This window comes from Diaporthe batatas (genome assembly GCF_019321695.1).
Source record: "Diaporthe batatas strain CRI 302-4 chromosome Unknown Contig00003, whole genome shotgun sequence".
In the NCBI taxonomy this organism is placed as follows: domain Eukaryota; kingdom Fungi; phylum Ascomycota; class Sordariomycetes; order Diaporthales; family Diaporthaceae; genus Diaporthe; species Diaporthe batatas.
Genome location: NW_025408550.1, coordinates 6119420 through 6143221, shown reverse-complemented (window position 1 = coordinate 6143221; position 23802 = coordinate 6119420). Strand labels below are relative to the sequence as shown.

Sequence of the window (23802 nt, the reverse complement as noted above, 5' to 3'; positions counted from 1 at the left end):
TGCTCCCGGCAACAAGCAGGACGACTTGCTATCCCAGCATCCCGACTCAACGATAGCGCCATGGTTCATGACCGCAAAGTCGGCGGAGCCCCTTCAAGCCTCGCGAAGTTGACCTGTGTGAGAGGAGCTGTGCCCGGTCCAGCTCAACTACAGCACCACAGTAACTCGAAGGCTATCGGTGACCACCAAGCCAACAATACAGCCAAACCCCAGGGACCACGGAGAAAGGAGCTGGGCGGGAAAGAAAGGGAAAAGAAATCCCAAGATCCAAGGTTGGAGGATTGTAGGCTATTTTATACGACGTCGACGCTTCAATGGGGCGGACTGGCGCCTAAGGAGTTCAACCTTTTCGGCTCTGGGCCTTGTTCGACCCCCATGGTCCGCCTCACCATGCTGGCCCCAATCTGCTGTATAATGGCGACACAACGGCTCCTAGGCCCAGAGCCCGAGTTATCAGCACATGTCCTCGCATGAAACGACGCCGGTTGCGCATTGCAGGCTGCTCAGGCTTCTCTTCTGCTAGTCTGAAAGGGCCCTTTATGCGGTCAACAACGGTGTATGACAATCTGGAGAAAGAGAGGCTAGAGACCTAGACGAGACCTACTGAGTCAACATGCAGCAAGCAGAGACCCCATTTCAGTCTGGGAAGTGCGATCCAGGCAGCAATCTCAGCCACCGCGGGCAAAGCGAGAGAGACAGACACGCGATGGATAGTTCGAGGTGGAGTACGGAACCTGGCGTTGCATTGCCAGCCTGTTGAGCACCCTCAAGTCCTGCTTGTACCGGTGGGCCCGTGGGGAGACGATATTGTCTTCCACCACGTAGGACAGGCCCCGCGGCTGGTGGAGAGGCCTGAACGGCGTGCTCTACTAGTAGACAGCTAAACCTACCTAGGTACTCGTTTAGCGTGGGACGGACCAATTCTCCGACTTTAAGCCTCTCATCTTATTTTATAAGAAGTTCACCCGCTTCGAGATTGCTGATCTGAATAAATGATTCCTTAATTATTCTCCTATGCTTTCTGTCATTAAGCGACCACCATGTCAAGAGTTAAGCCTGATTGAATCCACTGTGGAAGGGCCAGTTGGGTCTTAAGTCGGATCTTATGAGGTGAGAAAAGATGGATCACCTTTCCTACCTGGGTATTTAGGTATAGCAACTCCTTAGTTTTTATATGTCATTCTGTACTTTCTCTATTTACTAGTATCTTGTCTATAAGAACTTTAATAAAGAGAGGGATGAGAACTTAGTAATAAAAGCCTAATTTAAGTGAATCTTGTTGGTCTTGGAATATTACCGATGATGAGCCTGGAAAATGGGAAGAGCTAAGGGGGCTATAGCGTCTATGATGATCCCTAAACACAAGATTTGTTTACACTTTTGCTATTCTCTCAAGGGCACGGATGGAGAAGAATTGATCCTCTACATGTGGTAGAGTAACTAGTCCTGTGTGGTAGGTCTGATGCTAGCTTCCCCTGCTTTGTCCTCTCTTATGCGGAACTGGTAGTATCATGCTCGTTGTATTACCCTTACACGGGGCCCTTCTCAGTCGGGACATCTGAATCCACCTTCTCTATCGCCTCCAGCCAGCAGAATCTAAATACAGTGTCGATCTCACCCTTGGCGTCGGACACACACCGGGCTTCAGAAACCGCCGTGCGCAGCATCGCAACAAGCGCTAAGTGCTGCAGAACAAATCGGGCCAAGCTTTCCGGGAACGTCCAATCCTTCGCGCGGCGGTGGGCTGGCGGCTTTCCCTGGTACTAATTGCGTCTCGGACTGGACGAGCGGGAGGAACAACCTATCATATAGGCGGCGGTTTTCTTCAACCTCTAGGAACTGTGCCGCGCGGAAGAGCTCGGTGACCAGCGGCTCTGTCCTGTCAGGATACCGGCGCTGCTCGACACGCTGCGCAGCGCTTCTCGCGGCACCGCGCAGCTCCGCTCTGTGTACTGTAGTCTCTACGTCGAGTACTGCGTACAGTGAGCCAGGTGTGCTGTGTCTTGCTGGCGGGCGGCGGGTCTCGTTGAGCAGCGTGGACAGGCGGATGTGGATGTCACACGCGGCCCACACGTTACAGCAGTCTTGTCCACAGCTATATGCCGGGGGCAGCGGAGTGGCGACGGGCTGGAGGCTGGTGAGTCCTTTCAGCCATTCCATGGAGACAGCCGTGATGACACCCGTCATGATCATGACGAGGATGGCGAGCGGTGAGATCTTGAACCTTCTGTTTCCGAGGTGTATGGAGATCGCACTGAGCAGTCGAACTCGGATCCAGTTGGCGAGAATTTGGACGGCAGTGGCGACGATGCAGATCAGTGCTAGTCCGAGCCACCAAACCAAAATGAAGGCCTGTTTGATCTTGGAATCCCTACCCGGAGGTGAAGTCAGCATTAGCTGAAGGCGGGCCAGGCCATCCTCGCCCGGGGGGGGGGGGGTCGGACGCAAGAGCTTGCCTTTGGCGAACGACTCGGAAATAGGGTGCCATCATGCCTTCTCGGTTTTTAGAAGGTCTGCAAGTCCAAGTCGAGTCAGACTGGAAGTATGGCTGGCGAACCGTGGTGGTCCGTGACGTTACGCGCATCCCTTGGCTTCCAAGGTTCCTGTGTGTAGATCCTCGTGTTAAGAGAGGATGCTTCGTGTTCAAGTTAAGACGCACCAAGGTTGGGCTAAGACGAAGAAGAAAAGAAGTTGGTGTCTGTCTTTACCAAGAGGACGAGATTCTCAGATCCACAAATCACCTTGGGACGCGTGATTACTCTGCCCTACTAACGATAGACAGCAGAACGTATCTTGGCCCATTTACTCGGGTTGATAGCCTCTAGCTGGGCATGGGGAGGATCTCTCACAAATGGGATGGTGCTTCAGGTCGGATTCCTCAGGCCAAGGGGCGGCAGCACGGGTTAGGCGTCTCAGGAAGTGGTCTTTGTTCCGCAAGCCAGCATGCCTTTGTTCAGCAAGCAAGTATACCTTCTAGCCTTACCTTGAATCATCCCAACCCCCGGAACTATCCACCATAGGCAAGAGCAAGCGGGTCTCACCTTCGATGCGGCACGCGCAGTGATCACTCCAAGCCGGAGCCTCCATCCCAGACCATGGACACCTCCTCGCCCAGCATAACCAAGGCCAAGCGCGACGAGCTGAGCCCCTCCGAGCTCAGCCTCCTGGTGATCATGATCAGGAACCAGATCACTCCCGCCGGAGTCGCCCGCGACTGGAAGGACATGAAGAACTTTGGACACGTTGCCAACCTGTGGAGGACGAAGACCAACTCATCGGACACCGACGAGCAGGTCCGCGAGCTCGGGTACGGCGTGATGCGCCAGGGGATCAACATGGGGCTCCTTCAAAAAGACAAGGATGGCCAGGAGTCGTGGGTCGACTACGTGCGCGAATGCACCAACGGCCGAGATCTTCGGGAGGCGATCGCCTCTGGCCCCGCGAAGAGCAAGTCCAACCCCAGCGGACATGGAAACGATGGAAAGGGCAAGGGCCGCGCGCAGAAGAGACTCAAGTCGACAGCCCAGCCAGATTCCACCAACACCGGCAGCAAAGAATCCAGCAAGACCGCACACAAGCCTGGTCAGATCAACCAGAAAGCGCAGGCCGACTCGAACAAAAACGCCGTCAAGAAACCCACGGCAGTGCCCAAACCACCAGCACTCGCCAGCGACAAGGAGAAGGCTACAGCTACGGCTCCTCACCGTCCTGCTGCCGCCCAGGGTGTCAAAGAGTGGTTGACAATCTATCCTGCCGAGGGCGACGCATCGCGCAGCGGTTCCGGTTCAAGCACAAAGGTCTCACAGAATCTGAAGGAACAGGCACAGCTGCTGGGGCTCGTGGCAATGGGAAAGCTGAGCGCTGACGGACAGAAGCGGCTCAAGAAACTGCAGGATGAGTACCAGGAAGCGATGAAGGGTGGAAGTGATGGTGGCAGCAAGGGTAGCCTGTAGAGGCCGCGTTGGACAGACTGGTGTTGGGTCTCCATGGGCGGCATGACTGGATTACGGTCCAAGTTGAAATTCATGACTATCATCGGCGATGTAATTGAACAGTCAGAACTCCTACATCTCTCAGTGACGTCCGCAAGGGGGACGGTGGCGTCTCGTGCATCCTGTTCGAACGGGCATCACACAGGTAAACGATCACGACTGCAAAAACCTATCCAGAGCAATCGGGTGTTCCGGGTTGTGTTGACCCAGGGGTATTCCAGCGCCAGGCGACGTGGCTGCAAAAGTCTCGACCCAGGCCTCGGCGACTCCCAACATGCAGACGCCGGCTCGCACAAACAGTCTTCATACAATAACACACCACGTGAGGGGATCCAGCGGCTAGCCGCCATGTAGCACTGGTAGGCCCGATCTATGCACAAGATTCAGAAGAGTATCCGCACCGTGATCGAGCAAATGCCCCAGCAGTTGATTGGCCCTTGCCGATCCGTGTCCGCATTACTCTGCTGCCGACGCCTTTTCCTTTTCCTCCATCAGCAGGACTTCATCCCACTTTTCTGCTACCAACCGCAGGTATGCTGGGAATAGGGCCTTCGTAGGCGTGTTTTGCTTCCTCAGGGAGTACATCTTTAGGAGCTCTTTTGGCAGCGGCGCTTTGCTGTGCAAGTAGTAATTCACGGAGGGCAACTCGAGGGTGATGCGTATGAGGTCGGGCTCGGGAGTACCAGCGCTTGAGAGTGGCTTCAGGATCTCCTTTACGTATTCGATGACGGGCTGTACGGATTCATCACTCTGTGAGGCCTCAATGTGGCAGAATTCCGGTCCTTTCTGTTGTCACGAGTCGATGAGCAGGTGGCGGACAGCGGGCACGACACAAAACATACCTGGGGCGGCTTTCCAACGTCCATGTTCTTCCCGTTTTCCCTCAACTCAGTTACCCTGTGGAGGATTCAAAATTAGATTTTGGAATTTCAGAACGGTGGGATTCAAAGCTTGGTGGCATAAATAACCACATGCCAGTTGCCGTCGTTCTCCACTTGCGAGCAGTAGCCCCTGGAGGCGCGGTGATGAGATGGCTCCGTCACGACAGCACCACTTGCATCTCGTGTAACACAGACAAAGCAAACTTTGGGTGGATATGTCTGAGATGATGTATTATGGATGCTGAAAAAAAGAATTAACTAGAGTCTGTCAAACGGGGACGTACCTACCCCAGGGTAGGTATTTGCTGAAGCCGTAAGCGGGCTGCTGATGGCAGATAAGTAAAATTGCGTAGCAAGAGAGTCTAGAGGTTTGTTTTCTCTTCACATCCGTCATTTCTTAGCACCATTGCCTACGAATCACAGGATATTATCTCGCATTCATTACTGACTGAGAGAAACACCATGGCTCTCTTCTATCTGGCAGCTAGTGGTGCCGACTGCGGCACCCTTTCTGGCGCCTTTACTCCCGGCGAGAGGGAGTCCCTTGCACTCTTCGTCCAAACAGTCCGGCTAGACGGGGAGGCTGTAGCCATGATTGCGACCAATTCTCACGAGGTCCACAAGTGGCAGCCGACCCAGAGCCGTGTCGTGAGCCTAGCTCGTTGCCATATCAAGCAGCTCATCGGCAGGGGAACGATCCGCCTACTCGCCCAGCCCCCCCCCCCTCCTATCGCCTCCCCAGCGTGACCTCGATCCTCGTGATCGGCTTTCACTGTTTTGCGTCGGGAGGGGATTTAATGGTGCGCATCCCGAGCGAGGCCAACAGGACGTGATGGCGTGCATCCTCATGGAGCAACTGGACCATCTGCTAGTAAGCCCGGACTATCCCGCGCGTCACCGCCCCGCTGTCAAGACATCCACATTCGAGGGGGCCCTCCCAGAGATATTCGACTCGCTCTGCCGACCGGCTCATGAGATATTGGTCCTGTTCAAGTCGATCGTCACCGCCCTCGGTGACCCGCAGGAGCCGGACAAGGTGACCGTCTCCACAACTATCGCAGACCATACGAAATGGCCGCGGTCAACGGTCATGGTCCTTCGTCTGGCCACAAATTTCATCTTGACTCAGATCCGCATCAGACGTGTCGTCCTGGTCCAACGCAACGAGGACTGCTTTCTCGGAAGCATCTTCGCCTCGAAGGACGGCATGGACTATTCCGGGATCGTTGCAGGTTGCCGCGAGGGTGCCGAACCCCACAGCCTTCCAGAGACCTTTGTTGACACTGTCGACTGCCTCTTCAACGGTCCTGTCAACAATCACATCGTGAGCATCACACAAACCTGTATGCAGCTTGCTGGAAACCAGCCACTGCCTCGCTTCCGTGCTGGCGGCCTCGCTGTGAACCCTTCTGGCGCCAGCCGTGGCCAGCACACGGTCGAGGGACCGGCTGGAGGGCAGGACAGCGATTCTAGCTTTGACGCCTCCTGCCACACTGCAGCGGAGTCGGTCGCCATTTTGGCTGGTGTTGGCGCTCAGGTCCCCGTTCAGGAACAGGCCAGCCCCATCAGTATGTTTCCACTACATATTTCCTGCCTCATCATGCTGACTCAAGCTCCCAGGTGGCGACTCCGCAGGGAGCACCTCGCCTAATACCCTTTACCCTCGCTCCGTACCTACTCGCGACAACCACAAAGCTCCGCAGTAAGGTGACAACCTGCTTAGTATGTGAAGTCTTACACCAACCCGGCCTAGTCACCATGCTAAGCTCCCCACACAGGTCCTACATGCTGAGCGTGTTCCTACAGCGACGGCTACCAAAGTCACCAACATAGTCACAGGCTTGCTATATCGGTTTCGGATAGGGTTATGTGGGGATTATGTGTAGTCCCGCCCGGCTCTGAATCAGGGAACATGTCGTTCTGTCGTGTTCAGATCACAATGCAGCCCTGTGTCCATGCTAAAACTAGAGGGATAGGCGTTTAAGCACCAACATTTGAAACGATGCATGCAGGCGAGGTCGTGCGAATCATAATTATTGAAAACCACGTAATCCCTTGCATTGTGGGTACAGTGCATCTATTGTTGAACTAACCATAGTACTTCGTGGTATTTCAGGTCTGCAATTGCACGATCCAGTTCATCCAGCCGCGGCTCATTGTAAATTTCTTCGCCATTCACCAGCATATCAACCAGCTCTTCACCGCATTCCATGAGTGCCTTTGAGTATTTGTCTCGACTGATGCAGTTCAAGAGGGCGGCCTCCTGATCCTCGTTCAATTTTGTCAGGTCTGAGAGCTGGATCGAGCACGGTGGCGAGGGCGTTGAAGGAATAAGACTGATCAGGCCCCTGAGATCCCCGCCCAGCTTCCTTCCGGTGTTCCGGCGTTTAAGGATCTGCTTCTTTTCAGAGTCTTCCAGGTCCTCTACACCCATTTCTTGAGCTATTATGCCCCAGGCCCATGGGGTCATATTCATCTGATCCCCGAGTTTCTCGTAGATCCGACGCCAGAACCTGATTTGTGAGATATAGTCCAGTACCGACGAGATCTTGGAGTTGGTGTTGTAGCTTGTGACCAGCTCTGACAGCTTGCCGAGTGAAAGTTCCGGGTCCGATAGGACGCGGTACGATGGTGCAGCATGGACGCTCCCGACGCGGAGCATACTGGCCAGTTGGGCAAGGTTTTTAACTGCCAGACTGCAGCGGACAGTGAGTCCTATTCTGTGGGCAAGGGGATCCATTGTTGTTATCCGGATCGGGCTGGGCGTGATGAAAGGGTCCTGCTGTATCGCAGACTCCTCAGCCATCCGGTTGTCGGGTCCTGCGCTGGTCGGGAGGCGTTCAGGAATGGCAGGGGCTGTGAGCTTCTTCTTCTTTGCCGCCGGGCGTGACTGCTCCCGGGCGCGGGCCCTCTTCCTCGCCCCGGCTTGCCGGAGGGTGCTGACGGGGAGGTGAAACCTCCCGCAGCTTTTGCACCTCTTGCACTTTTTGGGGATTTGTCGTACCTTCTCATGGCCTAGTATGTAGAGCCCGCAGTCCGGGCATGTCCAGATCTCTTCCTGGAGGGGTGTCTCCCACAAGGGCAGGAAGTTAATCGAGATAGCAAAGCAGCTAGTCACGTTAATGACGCCGTGATACTGGTTGCGGCCGGTGACCACCACGTCCCCCGGGCCGGCAACGAACATGTCGTACGAGATCCCCTCCTTATGTAGCCGGTCGGGGTGGATAAGGCAGTTGCGATGCCGTACCAACTGGTCGTCATCAACGGTCTTGTGGCCGGACAGGTCTTGCGGGCAGCACACCCCGACTTCACGATACTGCTGTCTGCAAAATTCCTCGAACCGCGCGGAGGAATCCTCGTGTATGACTATCCAGAGCTTGAACCCGTATAGGACCATGTTGATAGAGCGGAAGTTTGCGTCTTCCTTATGGAATGGTGTGCCTGAGTGCTTCACACCTGCATGCCAAAAGTAGTCTTGCGCGCCATGTATGGTAGGTAGCTCTAATATCCTCCTGCCGGGACGGATGATCCCATCGGCGTGGGGGGTAATTGGCTTCCCGACATAGTGATTAACCTTGTGCTTTTCCCGCCTGCTGAAGAGGTCATCCAGGCAGGCGGCGATCTCGCTGTCCGTGGGCCTGTCCGGCGTGGCCGCAAAGTCCGGAAAGCTGAAGTTCGATCCCAGCTCATATAGTGAAACCATACCTGGCTCGTCCGAAGGCCAGTACTCCATAGCATGGACGGCGTTCCGGTCAATCCGTGGCTGCCTTTTGCCCATGGCGTCACTAATCAAGCGCATCTTTTGCATTATGCCCTCCTTGATCTTGAGCCGGAGCAACCTGAGTCCGTCTCCCGAGTTCTGTTGCTGGCTGAGCAATGTCTCAATGAATGGTACTAGGGCGTCTCCGAGGTTCTCCTCGCCGAGCGGTATCCATTGGGGGTCGGAGAGGTATTTAGCTGTGTTTTTGCGAGCTGCTCTGTCAGTTGTTGTCCACCATGTCAGTGTTGGTGGTTAGGTGGCTTACCGGTCCCAACAGCAGTGGTGGTCTCCGCCCTGGCAGGCTCGGCGTGTGATAGGTCCACCTGGCCACTCGGCTCGTCTCTCCGGCCTTGTGTTGCGTCGGTCTGTTCTGTGCCCTGGTCCGCCTGTCCGTCGGAATGGGCCGCAGCACTTTGTCCCCTGCCGGGTGCTGTTGTGCCCTCGTCGGGTGTGTGCGCGCCCGCCTCGACCCTGTCGGCAGCATTGTTCTCCTGTGTACGTGTTGCTGGAACCGGGCTGGCCGTGCCGGAGATTGTAGGTCGTGGGTCTATGGTTGCTGTAGTTGTATCTGGCTTGTTATTGGACATAGTATGGTTGACCGTGTTGTTGATGCCCTTCGCCATGGTGCGGACTTCGTTGAAGAATTGCTCGACTAATTTTATGAGACGTTCGACTGATGGCGCGGATGGGTCTTCTTCGTGTCCGTGGGTCTGGTCAGGACCTGCAAACGAAATACTGTCCGTTGCCTTGCCGTGACGACGTGCTCGGGTTTGTGGCAGCCGTCTTATCTGGTTCGCCACCTCCTCGACCCTGGCCACATATGGCTCGAGTCTCCTGAAAAATTGTTCTTGGGCATCCATTTCCACGGTGAGGTGGGTTTGATTTTCAAAAGTCCTCACTCCTGTCGTGTTGGGGAAAGTTGTACTCATTATGGCTAATGGTTTTACGCCTGTTGGCCTAAAGGGCGGATAGTTACATGAGTGAGGTACCCTTTGCTTCTAACCAAACTTCGACCGTCCTGCTTCTACAATAATTACTCTGAAGAAGTTGGTTATAAGCTATCAACACTAAGCATTGTAGTCTTTCTTACTCCTAAACACTACCCCCCCCCCCCAGGCCATACAGTCAGTCCATATGGACCCGTAGTCTAGTTACGTAAGCAAGCCCTGCAGGCAGCCACACGATAGTAGACAATCCTAACCTCTAGCCATAACCTGACAATAATCAATCATTTAGAGTGCCCTAGGGTGGTTGTGATCTGGATAAGGCGGTTAAAAGGTCGAGTGTCAAAATACCCACGCGGGATTGATAGAGAAGGCTCGCGGTCGGGCACCTCAAGGGCCAGCTGGGGACCTGGGTATATCCCAGGGATGTGAGTCAAAACAAGTGGTTTTCCGTGACCAAGAAGCCCTTGAGCCCATTTCTCAAACCCGCGCGCAGCGGCAGACAACAAGAGGGCCCTTACAGTTCCGTCATGCAGGTTGGAGGCATCTTTGACGTGGTGACCCCTTACTGTGTGAGGTCTGGAACATACATGATGCTACTACACGGTGTGGTATTTGTGGATGCAATCACCACCCCCATCGGTTCTCTTGGGACAAGAAAGAGCACCAATTCTGTCTGGTCTGGTCACGGTGCCGGATCCACATTCGCCGTAGCCGCACGGTATCCTGCCTTTGTCGCCGCCTGGCTCTGTCATCACCACAGGGGTCAGACAGATGCCTAATAGGAGTCATCGCCGCCAGCGCCCAGATTCGTGGGCTTAATTTGCACTCGTCTTGATTTGCACTCATCCATCTTCGAGAGGAACATCCAGAACACCAAGAACTGCTTGGTCAAGACACTCATCGAAATGGCCGCCCATACTGTCCCCGGCATCGCCCGCGTGGAGGAGGCTCTGCATCGCATCGGCCACCAAGAACCCAACTTCTCCATGAGGGCGGATATTTTTAACAGGCACGGCAACGCCAAAACGTACACACACGACAATGAGAACAACAACTTGATCCAGCAGGCCAAGGAGACCGGTTGGGTGCCTTTGCACAATTCCGACGACGCAAACAATACTGAGGAGACCTGGGCCACTCACCTTGCCCTCCAGGATTTTGGCGTGGGCGTGGGGCATGTCCTCTACGGTCCGATGCTTCAGAAATTTGCACCTCGCAAGCATGCGGCATTGTCGAGGGAAGGTCTTGTCAGGGAGTTTGATGTGCAGCTTCACGGAAACGGTGTTACCCACCTTCGCCACAAGGATCTGCTATCCATGGCGATTCTGGTAAGTCTCCCCCACCCCCATCCCCGCAAACCAATCCCCCCCCCCCCAAAAAAAAAAAGAAGAAGAAAGAGAATAAATGTCTCATCCGCGCGCTGGCGTGCACAAGCTAAGTTGTTTAGACCGATATCGCCCGCACGTACTTCGAGCATCACGGCCAGTACCAGATGGTTGAGAAAGAGCTGGAAATCCGCAATGCCGCCAGAGCAGATCTCAGGGACAGGAAGCCAAAGCGCCCACATCCTGCCGAACAGGACCGTGAGCGAGCGAAGGCCAGGCGGGTGGCTAGACCACACAGCGTGATCACCTCAGAGCGCGACAGCCCGGTCCAGAATCCAATCACGTCGCCGGCATCGCTAGCTGAGCTTGGTTCCACCCGCAGCGGCTTCTTGATGTCGTCAAACCCTCCTCAGGGTCCAGCTGCACCACCCAGTAGTACGTCCGGAACCACTCCTGCCGCCGCGACTTTCCAGCATCCACTCGACGCGAGCAACAGTGTCCACAGCCAGTCCGAGGCCTTCGACGACGTTGACGACGTTGACGAGTATGGCCGGCCGTACTAATTCAGCTCTGGTGCCTTCACTGCCATTCAAACCCCCTTTTCATCCCCTGAGCCTTCTCACGCCGAGGTCCACCCACCACCTCCCAGGCTGCTGAGCTCATACTTGCCTGAGCAGCAGTGGGGTCCGGGCGCGGGGGTAGAGATGGATCTAGGGCAGTGGACCGGTCGTCTGGTCATGGAAAGGGAAGGTTCAGCGAGTGGAGGGCCTGTTTGCCTCCGCAGTCGCCGTCTTTTACAACGAGCACAAAAAGGCATGGCACAGATGACTTGGCCGCGTGCGGATTGATCTTGTAGGGGCGCTGTGTGTAGATGAGGGCGATCTTCTTGCTTTTTGGAATCTTGCTGTGTATGGATGCATTATGCCTTTTCTTTTGTGCGTGGTTCGGGGTTCAGGATAGAAACCAGCAATACTTACCAAAACCAGCCAGGTCTGTTTGAATTATGGCTTGGCTACCTTACTCGGGTTGTTGACATACCTCTGCCTGTTTAGGACTGCCTTCATGTGAATGATGTTGAAGATCTAGTCCTAACGCTAACCTCTTGACATCTCACAGCCTACACCCTTGATAAAGACATTTACTTTACTCATACTGTTAAGTGAAATTGTTCTTCTTAACTGCTGGTAACCCTAGATTGAGCCGTTTTTAGCCCTGTAAATATCCGTTCTCTAAAAAACATATCTTAGGCCCTAGACGCCACCACCCCGCCACCGCCATACGCGCTTGCCCTTATGACCTATAAACTATTCGCTATATATAGCAAATAGTCTACGGCTGCCACCTGCTATATATAGCAGATACCTTACCGCCAGGTGCTATATATACCAAAAATTTTACCGGAGCAGCACGAAAACGGTAAAGCGTGGAAAACATGATCATGATCAAATTGATATTGAAAGGACCGATCTTGTCGCCCCAGTATCCCGGCAGGGCACGGCCAAAGGCAGAGGCAGCGTTGAGGATGGGCAAGATCTGGAAGGAAAAGGCCTCGGAGAAGCCCTTGGACCGGGCGTAGGAGGAGACGTACGTGAGGGGAATGAAGAGCGCAAACTCGAGCAAAAATATGCCCAGCGTGGTCAGCGTGAAGGCGCGGTTGCGGAAGATGTTCAAGTCCGGCCGAGCGCTGGCGCCCTGGGCGGGCGGCAGACGCGAGCGGATGAGAAAGTTTGCACAGCCGCAAATACCCAGCACCAGGAAACCCAGTGTGCGAACGGACCAGCCCCAACCCAGGCGCGGAAACAGAGACTGAAGCATCAGTGGGAACACGATGCCGCCGATGCTGCCGCCGGTCGAGGCGATCCCCGTAGCGAGGCCCCGCCGTACCTGGAAAAAGTGACCTACGGCCGCAAGGGAAGGGGTGAAGAGCAAGGAACAGCCCAGCCCGCAGAAGACGCCGAAAGACAGGATGAAGTGCCATAGTTCTAAGTGAGTGTGAGCATCAGCGGTTGAGCATAGGGGTTTTCTTTGTGCGTCGAAACAAGTTGCCATTGCTTACCTGTGGAAATGCTGAACAGCATCATGCTGGCACCGACTGACACGGTGCCCGTGAGGACCAACCATCTCGGCCCATGCTTGTCGAATAAGGGGCCAATAAATAGTCCCCCAAAGAACACAACGAATGTGTAGATGGAAAATATCCAGCCCACTGTGCCCTCGTCATAGTCTTTGAGCTGGTGTTCCGTCAAGTAGGTCTGGAAGGTTGCAAGAGTGTTCATGAGGCCGAGCGACGATAAAAGCCCCAACCAGGCCCCAAGGACGACAAGCCATGCCAGAAGGCCTCCCTCTGGGTAAGACTCACCACCGTCGCCAGCCGATGAGGCTGCGTCCCTCCTGAGATCTTGCTCCACGTTGCTGGGAACAACGAATAAAGGTGGCGGCATGGCATTGTTGCTGCTACTGGGGTTATGATAATTCGTGTTCCCGTCGTCGTCGTTGGCGTTCTTGGCCGACGACGCCTTTCCGGTCATCGAGTCAGGTGCACGAACATTGTCCAGTGAGTCTTTGGGCTCCGCCATTGTTTAGAGTGTCTCGCTACCTACTTAAGTATTGTAGGTACAAAGTCGGGCTCACGACTGTGGTGTATAAATGCTGCCAAGTCAAGTGAGGCCTCGTCGCCGACAAGTCAGACCAAAACCACACAGAAAATTAATATTGTACAATTGCGAGTTCGTTGCCGTCCAAAATCTTGCAGAAGATTTGCCGGGTTTTAACCTGTATCCGCTCTCGGAGGAGGGGTCCCAAGCAATACTCGGCCCGGAAAGGGTCGGTCACTGACAATCACATACCGTATTGCGCATTGCTCATTTCATTATGTAAGGATTTCATCAGATGCATTTGTGCTTGGTGACACGCCGCTTATTAGCGCGCCCACCTAGGAGTCATTAGTTAGCGGCCTTCGGTTACGGTCTACGAAGGTTGTCATAGTAATGGGTATCATCATTCGCTTCCGCGCACCTGACTCCTAGTACTGCTTGGCAAAACGACTGCCAGCAGTAACCTCGCGCCTAGATGTGCTCTTCCTCTCGGCTGCTTGTCCCTCCAAGGGAGCAGTGCATGCCCGCCAAACGTTGGAGGTCGGCGACTAGCGCGCCGGGGTTATGTCCTTGCGATGCGGCGTGAGAAGACGTGAGATTGCTGCAAAGAGGCTGGCGTGTGGATAGAGTGGTCCTCTCTTGTGCTGGCTCTTTTCGTCCTGGCATACCTTGTTTAATGATCGAGAACTGCTCTTGAACACACCCGGAAAGCGTGGCCTTGTCTCCTCGGGTCTACAGTCCTTGTGGTAAGACCAAAGGCTGAAGCTCACTCAGTCTTCGTGGTCCTCGACTTCTTCCATGGTGACCTGCCGGGGTGCAGTTGTCGCGGCATGACTGGTCTCTGTCGACTGTTCCTCCTCTCCGCCGTGATGTGACTTCTGCAGGTAGCCCTCTTTCTCCAGCCTGTCTGCCTCTTCAGGCTCCATTAGGCCTCCCTTGCCCTGAGTCTTGTCCAGTTTCTGCCTCACCACGCTGGGGACGAACGCGACCGCCTCCTTCCGAAGGTCTCGCACTACAGGTTTCGACTCGTACACCGTCTTTGCCTCGGGTACGGGCATAGGCGTTGGCGCTTGCCTTTCGCCCCTGCCGCCCTTGTCGTTGCCGCTGCCTAGCGGCTCGAGGTTCGCATTCTTGTTCTCGTTCATCTTGGCCCTCCTCTTGGCCCACCATCGGTCCATGACCTCCTTGGGAATTGGCGGCGGCGTGTCTCGCGGCATCGGGATGCTCCGCACGTCCTCTGGCACATCGCTGTCACTGCTTAGTTCGACCTGGTCGTAGTCCCTCCGCCTCTTGCCCAGCGCGCCTCTATCGTTGTCGCCATCCCGGCGTGGTCCGCCGCTTCGGAACTGTGGTGCAGCGTCGCCCAGGGCCTCCCGTGCCTTCTGTACAGCTTTGAGTTCCTTCTCCAGGCCCTCGAGAACCTGCTCTTCGTGATGTGTGAGCTTGCCGCCGCCGGCGGTCACAGCTTTGAGGTCATCGATCTGTTTTTGTAGGTGTACTGGGTTCCTCTTGGCGAGTCGCTCGTTGCGCTTGGCGTTCACGTCTGCTTTGCCTTTCTTGATGGCCTTGGCCTTGTCAGCCTTGCGCTGGGCCTGCACGGGGTTGAAGTTGCGCTCCTTGGGCATTCTCTCTGAGATGTCGGGGGCATTGGAGGGACAATCAAGGTATTGAGGGGAAACACAAGATAGACAGTCCCAATCAAAGGCCGCCAGCCATTGCTGAACTTTGGAAGCCTCAGATGCGAGGCGGACTGCCTGATGCGCCCGCTTATCAGCGCAAGGCCTTATCTCTTAACGCCGAAAAAGTCACGTGCATCCAGCCACTAGTGGAACACTCGCCCGGTCCTGGCCCCGCTGTGGCGCGGCGAAAAACGAGGGCAATTCCACAGAATCCATCCTGCCCGTCTACGACTCATCACCCAGCGCCGTCGAAACCCACCGACTTTCATCAAACAACCCATCAACGAACCTTCGTCAGTCGATCAGAACATCATCGAAAATGGGAAAGGTTCACGGATCTCTGTAAGGACTGCGATGCCTGGGCGGACCGGCTTGAAAGCCGCGAGTGGGAGGAACAAAATTCTAACAAAATCGTCCACAGCGCCCGTGCCGGCAAGGTCAAGTCTCAGACCCCCAAGGTTGAGAAGCAGGGTGCGTGACCCTGCAAATTTTTGATGCTCCTGCGATGCATGGGGAGGTGCTGACCAAATTTCGAATCACAGAGAAGAAGAAGACCCCGTACGTTTGATGAAACCTCGATCACGCGATGCTGCCAACGACGTCAACCCGAGTGACCCGAGATCCGATGCTAACAGCCTCCCAGTAAGGGTCGCGCGAAGAAGAGACTCACATACACTCGCCGCTTCGTGAACGTCCAGCTCACCGGTGGCAAGAGGAAGGTGCGTTTTGACGCCCGCGAGTTGATGGGCGCTACACCCTCCCTTCAGCGCCCATCTGCCAACCCTCAATGTAACAAGCGACGCTGACACTGGCAACAGATGAACCCCAACCCAACCTCCTAAGCTCGCCTCTTTGCTTTTCTGGGATGAACGGTGACGCAACTTTCGGAACGACAGGACTAGAGGGCTAGAGACATAGCGGGCGGCTACCGGGAATGAAGGGACGAATGGGGTCTCATATGACCAAGAGTACACACCCAAGGCGACTGCGGCCAATATGGTCTACTCAGGGACTCTTCTGATGATGGAATTGCATCTGTGTTTCTACCGAGTATAGGCGCACCGGTTCTCCGCAACCCGGAGCCCGAGGACGCCACATCTCAAGTCCTCGAAAACGATTAGAGAAATCCGATCGATTTGTCTGGTTACCAACATCGCGCGCGCCGTGTCATCGTGCAAGTGTTCGGGCAGCCTGCCAGCCACCTTAACGATGGTGGAGACATCTCGTCGCTGTGCACTCGACTTCTGTCGAGACATATTCCTTCTCAACTGTAACAGCATGGGCAGGTTTCGATCTGCTGCCGTGCCTCGTGCTGCCTGGCAATTACAGGGCATTCTTGGATGTAAGATATGACGACGAGAGCAGAAGGGCATATGATTTCCGTTAACTTTGATGCCTCTGCGAGACAGACCGTGCCGTCGAGGCCTCATGTCTGTTCCGCCATACTGCCCCCCCCCCTATTGGGCGGGACGCTCAGCAATTGTCTACTTGATAATCACTCCACGACCACCACCATCATCTCAACAACCCCCCCCCCCCCCCGGGGAAAGTGAAACATTTCCGCGATGACTGAGCTTGATCATGTTCTGCTGTGTATACACCTCTTTGCGGCTCTTAAATGGCAGGCTGTGGTCTGCCCATCTTGTTCAAGGCTATTAACCCAGGCACCCATCCAGCGTTCTACTTCGGGTATGACGTGAGACTACGACGAGTTGATTCCGGGCAGACACGATGCGTGATTCTTATGCGCCATGCTTGCCGTCACAACACCACATTATCCCTCTCTGACTATCGTCACAAAGCTTCATATCTCCCGCGATCATTTCTCCCTAGGGCGGAGTGGTCGATGGCCATGAGCCTGGGTAGGCCCCGCATGCACGAAAAGATGGTAGAACTTCTTGTCGATCTATGTCCAACACGAAGAAATGCTGGTCTTATACTCTGGTATCAAACGGATGGGGACGGCAGGCGCCGCTGTTGGTCATTAAAAGTTGGCTTTCCTCGCTGTGAGCATCTGAGCAGCTGGCGCATATGGTAGGGAGAGGTGGGACGAATGGCAGGCTTGGTAGTGGAATCAAATGCTACAAAATGGAGCCAGCGTTGTTTAAGTCTTGGAGTTGTGGTGGTTTGGTATGTGCAGTAGTAGCGACAGACGTGAAGGCGAGATGCGTTCAACAGCCACTGCGGGTCAACGTGCAAGGACTGAAGAGCTAGCATGTACTTGAGTAGAACCTCCCGTAGCATGCCTTGCGATGGCAAAGCTTCCCATAGGATGATCCTCTGACAAGATACCTCACTGTGTCCTCATCAGAGTGCCGTCAAAGGCGAAGGCAGGATCTGATGATATCAGGGAGACTCGGTAACAACCTTGGAAGGACACAGACAGTCAGTATCTTGAGCTGCCAGCAGGACTTGATTTTCTGCATGTGCTGGCAGTACAAGGAACATGGGTTCGGGCTGGAATGCGTCTTGTCTTGTTTCATGGGTTTTATTAGCGTGGCCTGCCACAGCAGTCGCGTTGTCTTGTTGTTGCTTGACCAACCCGCGACCGGATGTTTTGATTTCTGGGTGGGGCCAATGACGCCTCATCACTGATGGGGTGGCTGACTGCTTGATCCTGCGGGTGTCCCTCCCTCCCACCCCCCACCTTCCTCATCCTCGTCCTCCTCACCCTCTGTACGTAGTACTCGAGTTGAGAAACAAAACCTGGACAAATAAGTGGGCATCGTCCCGGGATTTTGGCCCGAGCTCTTTCTTGCATTTGATCGAATCGGATTTGCATTGCATCAGTCGCAATTTCTCCAACCCCCACCTTGGTGCGGCTGAGCCTTCTTCACATGTTGTTGTTGCGTCTGGTGCGCGCGCCTTTCTCTGTGTTTATCTGGACTTGTTAGGCTCGACCTTGGGCTGCAACACTCTCTCGCCCGTCTTCTCCCACCCGCTCCCATTCTCGGTCCCCAGCAGACTTAGACCATCATCTCTCTTGTCTTGCCCGAGGCAGTCGGCCAGTTATTAACCCCTGTCCTTTGTGGCTTTTTCCCTTCCAATTCGACAGGTCGCATCCCGGGGCCCGCCACTCTCGCGCATCTCAGGCGCACTGATCGCGCCACAACAACAACAACACCACCACCATGTCTGGCTTCATGTCCAACATGCTCTCCCCTGGAGGCAAGGACGGCAACAGCTCCAATGCCAACCCCAACAGCAGCAGGCTGGATCTCGGTCGCCCTTCGACGCCCATCAGGAACAGCTTCATCGAGCCGGCCAACACCCCAAAGGGCAGCCCAAGCAAGAGGACAGCGCCCCCTGGTGCCCGAGAACTGCCACAGGCCTTTGAGAGCCACCTCAAACTCAACGCCGCCACCACCCTCGACAGCCCCATCAAGCTCGGCCGTCCTCAGTCCCTCATCACCCCGCTGTCTCCCACCAAGCTGAGCAACGCCCAGTCCCATGACCCATTCGACCCCGACTCCACCTCAGCCGACTTTGTCGACGAGAGCATTCTCCAGAGAGGCCCGCCTTCCCCCCAGCTCAAGCACCAGGGTCAGGAGAATACCCCTCCTACCGCCTCCAAGATCCCCATCTCCCACAACCATGCCGCCCAGTCGAGACAGGAGCTCTACAATAGCCCGCGCGCGCCTCCTCCGGGCAAGAAGTTCGACACGTCCCGCGGCCTGACCGATGAGGAGAAGGCCATTCTAGAGAAGCCCAACGTGAGGCGTCTAGTCAACGTCACCCAGCTTTGTAAGCCACTCGTGTCCCTACTGCTTGGCATCTGGTCCCAAACAGCACACCGCTAACACATCTTTCGGCACAGACTTCCTTGACTACTACTTTGATCTGTTGAATTATGCTAGTAACCGCCAGAGCCGCCTCAATGCCTTCCGCGCCGAATATCCTGATCCGCCCGAGACCGACGAAGAGACCTGGAGGCAGATGTGGAGCAAATACACCGGTCGCGAGAGGGCGAATCTGCGCAAACGCCGCGTACGACTTCGACAGGGTGACTTCCAGATCCTCACACAGGTCGGCCAGGGTGGCTACGGCCAGGTGTTCCTGGCCCAGAAGAAGGACACGAAGGAGGTGTGCGCCCTGAAGGTCATGAGCAAGAAGCTGCTGTTCAAGCTGGACGAGGTCCGCCACGTCTTGACCGAGAGAGACATCCTGACAACTGCCAAGAGCCAATGGCTTGTCCGTCTGCTGTATTCGTTCCAGGACGACAAGAATATCTACCTTGCAATGGTGCGTATCTCCATTCCGTACTCTACACGGCCCCACTGACATGGCGAAGGAATACGTACCCGGCGGCGACTTCCGCACCCTCTTGAACAACACCGGTGTCCTGTCCAACAGGCACGCCCGATTCTACATTGCCGAGATGTTCTGCTCCGTAGACGCTCTCCACCAGCTCGGCTACATCCATCGCGACCTCAAGCCTGAGAACTTCCTCGTCGACTCATCTGGCCATGTCAAGCTCACCGATTTCGGACTGGCAGCTGGCATGCTTGCGCCTGCGAAGATCGAGTCGATGCGGCTCCGTCTGGAGCAGGCATCAGAGACCTCGGTGCCCTTTGGCAAGCCGATGGACCAGAGGACCGTTGCAGAGCGAAGGGATGGATACCGATCGATGCGCAACAACGACGCCAACTACGCCAAGTCTATCGTCGGCTCTCCCGATTACATGGCGCCTGAGGTCCTCCGCGGGGAAGAGTACGACTTCACTGTCGATTACTGGAGTCTGGGCTGCATGCTTTTTGAGGCGTTGACTGGCTTCCCGCCGTTCGCCGGATCGAATGCCGACGAGACCTGGCGCAACCTGAAGCATTGGAAGGACGTCCTCAAGCGGCCGGTATGGGAGGACCCGAACTACTTCCTGAGCAACCGCACGTGGAGCTTCATCACAACCTGCATCAACTCTCGATCCAAGCGTTTCTCCAACGTCAAGGACATCTATGCGCACCAGTACTTTGCCGAGGTCAACTGGGAGACGCTGCGGGACACCAAGGCGCCGTTCGTGCCGGAGCTCGATTCCGAGACAGATGCTGGCTACTTTGACGACTTCACCAACGAGGCGGACATGGCAAAGTACAAGGAGGTGCACGATAAGCAATCGGCCTTGGAGAACATGGCCGATCGTGATGATGACATGGGCAAGTCGCTGTTTGTCGGGTTCACGTTCCGTCACCGCAAGACCGACGAGGGCGGCAGTGCGAGGAAACCGGTGACGGACAACACGTTCGGCACAATGCTTTAGGGTGGGCATCGGGCCCTGCGGGTGCCGATGAAACTCTCGCCCACCAAGGGACCGCCGTGAAAACGTACGTCGGGCAGGGCGATGTTTGATATTGAGATTGATGACGTATTGTTCATGGACACGAAGCAAAGCGGTTTCTCTTTCTCTCGTACTACCGCTTGCGGTTATTTTGGTCCGTCTGGACCGTGTAGTTCATATGACGCATTGGTTCGAGGAGTTCAGGGCAACTGGCAGAATAGACTCGCGAGCCAGGGTCGGAAGGATAGGCAAATGACTGGGAACCTTGCCTGTTGGATTTCTCCGCCGGGGGGGGGGATCATGACAGGATATGACGAAGGAATGCGAGGGCGAGCTTATTTGCCTATTGTTAGTCGTTGTCTGCATTCAACACTGTCCGAGTACGCAGCTATTGTGCTGAACGGTCGCCTTTGATTATAACAAATCGTTGTGCCGAGTTAGGGCCGCCACTTACACGGGGAGAGCTCGCCAATCAAATACGGGGATCTAATCTAATCTCGCAGATCTCTTCCCCACACCCCTGTTGCCGAGTTCCGAAGTATCCCTACAAGTAAAAGTCAGCCTCAATTGAGCCGAACCAGATCTGATGATGAAACAAAGCCGGAGTGTAGGCCGGCTGGCTTTGGTGCGTTCAGAGGTACTCGTCAGAGGTTGACGTACGATCCACCCACGGCGGCAGCCCAATTGCTGACACAGCCGTGGCCTATACCTAGGCATATACCGGTAAGGTATATTCTGGAGTATGGTTTGGGGCAAGCATCGGCCAGTTACGCGTCTGACCAGCTTCGGACATTCCCCAACCTCTGTCCTCCCCGACCGCCGACGCCATCTCGGTCCCGACGTCGCAGCCAAAGCGTACACTCACGAGTCTTCCTCTTGTTCCCCCTCCTTTTTCTTCCTTCTCGATAGGTCGGGGCGCCGCGGGGCGGTTCTTGTTGGCTGAGTCGCCACCGCCCTTCCACCACAGACATGTCGCTCCCTCTCAGCTTGCCCAAATGCTGACGGCCCCTCTACCTGACACCGAGGGGCCATGCACGGCCTGCCGCTGCCGCGCAAGCTCGACGTGCCCCTTGGCCCCCCCGGCCCCTCGAGCGGCTCTCTTTGCTTCTGTCCGGCCGACTAGCGGCTGCGATCAGGCGCCTGCCGATCACTTGTCACTGCGCTGGGTCCGTACACATGCCCAAGTGCCGGACCCGCATCTCATGGCGCTGCAGTCACACCACGGCTGCATGGTTCTCCCTCCCTGTTGGGCGGTGCCATTCCCAGCTGTGTCTCCTGTCTCGGTCCCGACAGTGGGGCTGAAGGTCACAACGAGGGGAGCTGACGAGTCCTAGTTGCAATGATGGGGCTGGACGAGCCTCGCGGTTGTGTGAGGCCGTCTTTCCTGCCATTCCCTTGTGCCTATGACATGGCTGTGAGCCCGCATTGTTTATAAACGGGCTTGACCTTTCTCGTTCTGGTCCTGGCCTCATGCACTTCTTGGAGTACAAGAACCCTTCCCGCATACGCGCCCTCCCCTTGTTCGACCTCAAGTGCTCCTCGGGTCAACACAACTTGAACGCCACGCATAACTCGTGCAGAGAGTAACACCGCCCGGCATAAGCCCACCAAACATGAAGACAGCCACCCTTGCAGCTCTCGCCGGCGGGGCAGCCGCCCAGTGGTGGGGAGGCGCTCCTGACTGCGCTGTACGTCTACAGTCTACAGGCCATGTCCCTTCCACCCTCATTCTCTCTAAAGGAAACAACTAACCAATCCCATGGTATAGCAATCCTGCCTTTCGTCCCACTGGTCATCTCAGACAGCATCAGGATCGGCTTGGCCGGAACCCACAGCGTACTGCACCGCCGACACCAACTCGGTCGGCTCGTGCCTGTCCAGCGCGTGCACCGCGACGCCGACGGCGTGGTCCTCGTACTCGTCCGCCTCTTCCAGCATATGCTCCGCCTGGTCGTCCTGTTCCAGCGTTGGTTCGACCGGTGTGTACACCGCGTCATGGCCCGGCCCCTCAGGCAGCTGGGGAGGGAACGGTGGGTTCGGGGGAAAGGGCGGGAATGTCTGCGAGTTCCAGGGGAGCCCTTGGAATGGTCCAGGTGGTGATGGCGACGACGCTGGCTGGGGTGGCTGGGGCGCTTGGGGTCATGGCTGGACCTGGACCACGCGGGCCACCACCGTCACCCAGACGGTCACGGAAACAGACGGTTCCGTTGTCGTTACCACAGGCCTTGCACAGGTCGCCGAGGCTGTCAGCGGTGACGTGACGAGCACCACGACCCTGACCGGGAGCGCCGCCAGTGCTACCGCATCGGCCAGCTCCACAGGCTCCGGTTCGACCTCCGGCGCCGGGGCCAGTACCAAGGTGGACCGGGGCGTCATTGCCGCTGGTGCTCTCTTGGGAGGCCTGGTTGGTGTGATGGCTGTCTTGTAAATTGGGTAGGCTTGGCTCACAACGGGGAATATTTGGTATGGAAACGTGGGAGACGATGTGGGGGAGATCCGACGATGCGTCACGGCTAGACCAGGGTTAATGACTTGTTTATGATGAGGCACAGCTTGAGAGTCTTGGAATGCACGAATCGAATTGAATCAGCTGAGTTGTGTTCAAAATTCCAAACACTTGCATACGTGTGTATGGAACGGCGACCGAATACCTGCGCAAGAGCCCCCAATGCTCCTTTACCAGCCAGGTCACTGCCCCCTTTTTTTTTTTTAATAGAAAAAGGGTCCACTTTCGTGGTCTTGTTGATATATCCATGGCTTGATATACATTCCGTCGCATTGGAGAATCCGGTTCAGTCCTGCACAAATTCAAAATGACAATACCTTTCCGACCTCGGGACCCATGCAGGACTATTCAATGTTGCATCTGTATCTCATTCGTTCATGGCTACCACGAGATTGGACATCATAACGCCATGCTAGTATGAATTTCAGTTATTAGGCTGGACGATACTGTGTGGGATGGTGCCACCCTGAGTGGTCCATAGCTACGAATAGTATCGTTACTGGAAACACTCCCGTGCACCGTAATGTCATATCACATACATCAGTCATTTCTTATTAAGGAGTGCAAGTGATAGTACACAGTCTAGTCCCTCCCAATGTTACTATTTGATTGCTAGATAGCCATACGGTTGAAGGGCATGTTGAAGAGACTATATGTACTCAGCCTCAGCCATATATTGCTCTTCTACTTGGTATGCCCAGGTGTGACATTGCCTGTGGATTGCCCCATCACTTGTTTCTGTATACCTAGTAGCGCAAATGTAGAATTATGCAGTTTGATATCATTATGTTTCCAAATGTAAAACTATAATTGTGGATAAATCACCCGTGAGAATGCGGTGTTGTA

At 55.3% G+C, this 23802-nt stretch overlaps 11 protein-coding genes across 11 annotated transcripts; 6 read left to right on the top strand and 5 right to left on the bottom strand.

Annotated features, from left to right (window-relative positions):
• Positions 1 to 1644: 1644 nt before the first annotated feature.
• Positions 1645 to 2394, bottom strand: KVR01_002759 (uncharacterized protein; the record flags this gene model as incomplete). Its single annotated transcript, XM_044783884.1, has 1 exon — positions 1645 to 2394. The coding sequence occupies one exon, from the start codon at positions 2392 to 2394 to the stop codon at positions 1645 to 1647; it is 750 nt and encodes a 249-aa protein (XP_044647774.1).
• Positions 2395 to 3095: 701 nt separating this feature from the next.
• KVR01_003280 (uncharacterized protein) lies at positions 3096 to 3953 on the top strand (the record flags this gene model as incomplete). The annotated part of the gene is made up of 1 exon (XM_044787167.1): positions 3096 to 3953. The coding sequence occupies one exon, from the start codon at positions 3096 to 3098 to the stop codon at positions 3951 to 3953; it is 858 nt and encodes a 285-aa protein (XP_044648295.1).
• Positions 3954 to 4448: 495 nt separating this feature from the next.
• Positions 4449 to 4858, bottom strand: KVR01_003772 (uncharacterized protein; the record flags this gene model as incomplete). The annotated part of the gene is made up of 2 exons (XM_044793750.1): positions 4449 to 4778; positions 4835 to 4858. The coding sequence occupies 2 exons, from the start codon at positions 4856 to 4858 to the stop codon at positions 4449 to 4451; spliced, it is 354 nt and encodes a 117-aa protein (XP_044648787.1).
• Positions 4859 to 5705: 847 nt separating this feature from the next.
• Positions 5706 to 6524, top strand: KVR01_003375 (uncharacterized protein; the record flags this gene model as incomplete). The annotated part of the gene is made up of 1 exon (XM_044789505.1): positions 5706 to 6524. One exon carries the CDS (start codon positions 5706 to 5708, stop codon positions 6522 to 6524), a length of 819 nt encoding a protein of 272 aa, XP_044648390.1.
• Positions 6525 to 6950: 426 nt separating this feature from the next.
• Positions 6951 to 9493, bottom strand: KVR01_002765 (uncharacterized protein; the record flags this gene model as incomplete). Its single annotated transcript, XM_044784929.1, has 2 exons — positions 6951 to 8830; positions 8899 to 9493. The coding sequence occupies 2 exons, from the start codon at positions 9491 to 9493 to the stop codon at positions 6951 to 6953; spliced, it is 2475 nt and encodes an 824-aa protein (XP_044647780.1).
• Positions 9494 to 10463: 970 nt separating this feature from the next.
• KVR01_002918 (uncharacterized protein) lies at positions 10464 to 11908 on the top strand. The gene is made up of 2 exons (XM_044791307.1): positions 10464 to 10908; positions 11028 to 11908. Exons 1-2 carry the CDS (start codon positions 10486 to 10488, stop codon positions 11466 to 11468), a joined length of 864 nt encoding a protein of 287 aa, XP_044647933.1. The 5' UTR covers positions 10464 to 10485; the 3' UTR covers positions 11469 to 11908.
• A 326-nt stretch (positions 11909 to 12234) lies between these two features.
• On the bottom strand, positions 12235 to 13481 carry KVR01_002551 (uncharacterized protein; the record flags this gene model as incomplete). The annotated part of the gene is made up of 2 exons (XM_044787880.1): positions 12235 to 12887; positions 12962 to 13481. 2 exons carry the CDS (start codon positions 13479 to 13481, stop codon positions 12235 to 12237), a joined length of 1173 nt encoding a protein of 390 aa, XP_044647566.1.
• Positions 13482 to 14269: 788 nt separating this feature from the next.
• Positions 14270 to 15124, bottom strand: KVR01_003477 (uncharacterized protein; the record flags this gene model as incomplete). Its single annotated transcript, XM_044792487.1, has 1 exon — positions 14270 to 15124. The coding sequence occupies one exon, from the start codon at positions 15122 to 15124 to the stop codon at positions 14270 to 14272; it is 855 nt and encodes a 284-aa protein (XP_044648492.1).
• Positions 15125 to 15374: 250 nt separating this feature from the next.
• KVR01_003681 (uncharacterized protein) lies at positions 15375 to 16700 on the top strand. The gene is made up of 5 exons (XM_044789527.1): positions 15375 to 15520; positions 15600 to 15649; positions 15721 to 15736; positions 15822 to 15897; positions 15997 to 16700. The coding sequence occupies exons 1-5, from the start codon at positions 15498 to 15500 to the stop codon at positions 16018 to 16020; spliced, it is 189 nt and encodes a 62-aa protein (XP_044648696.1). The 5' UTR covers positions 15375 to 15497; the 3' UTR covers positions 16021 to 16700.
• Positions 16701 to 17864: 1164 nt separating this feature from the next.
• KVR01_002244 (uncharacterized protein) lies at positions 17865 to 20923 on the top strand. Its single transcript, XM_044790913.1, has 3 exons — positions 17865 to 18922; positions 18996 to 19420; positions 19470 to 20923. The coding sequence occupies exons 1-3, from the start codon at positions 18310 to 18312 to the stop codon at positions 20430 to 20432; spliced, it is 2001 nt and encodes a 666-aa protein (XP_044647259.1). The 5' UTR covers positions 17865 to 18309; the 3' UTR covers positions 20433 to 20923.
• Positions 20924 to 21060: 137 nt separating this feature from the next.
• On the top strand, positions 21061 to 23040 carry KVR01_003069 (uncharacterized protein). The gene is made up of 2 exons (XM_044786922.1): positions 21061 to 22138; positions 22219 to 23040. Exons 1-2 carry the CDS (start codon positions 22064 to 22066, stop codon positions 22876 to 22878), a joined length of 735 nt encoding a protein of 244 aa, XP_044648084.1. The 5' UTR covers positions 21061 to 22063; the 3' UTR covers positions 22879 to 23040.
• The last annotated feature ends 762 nt before the right edge of the window (positions 23041 to 23802 follow it).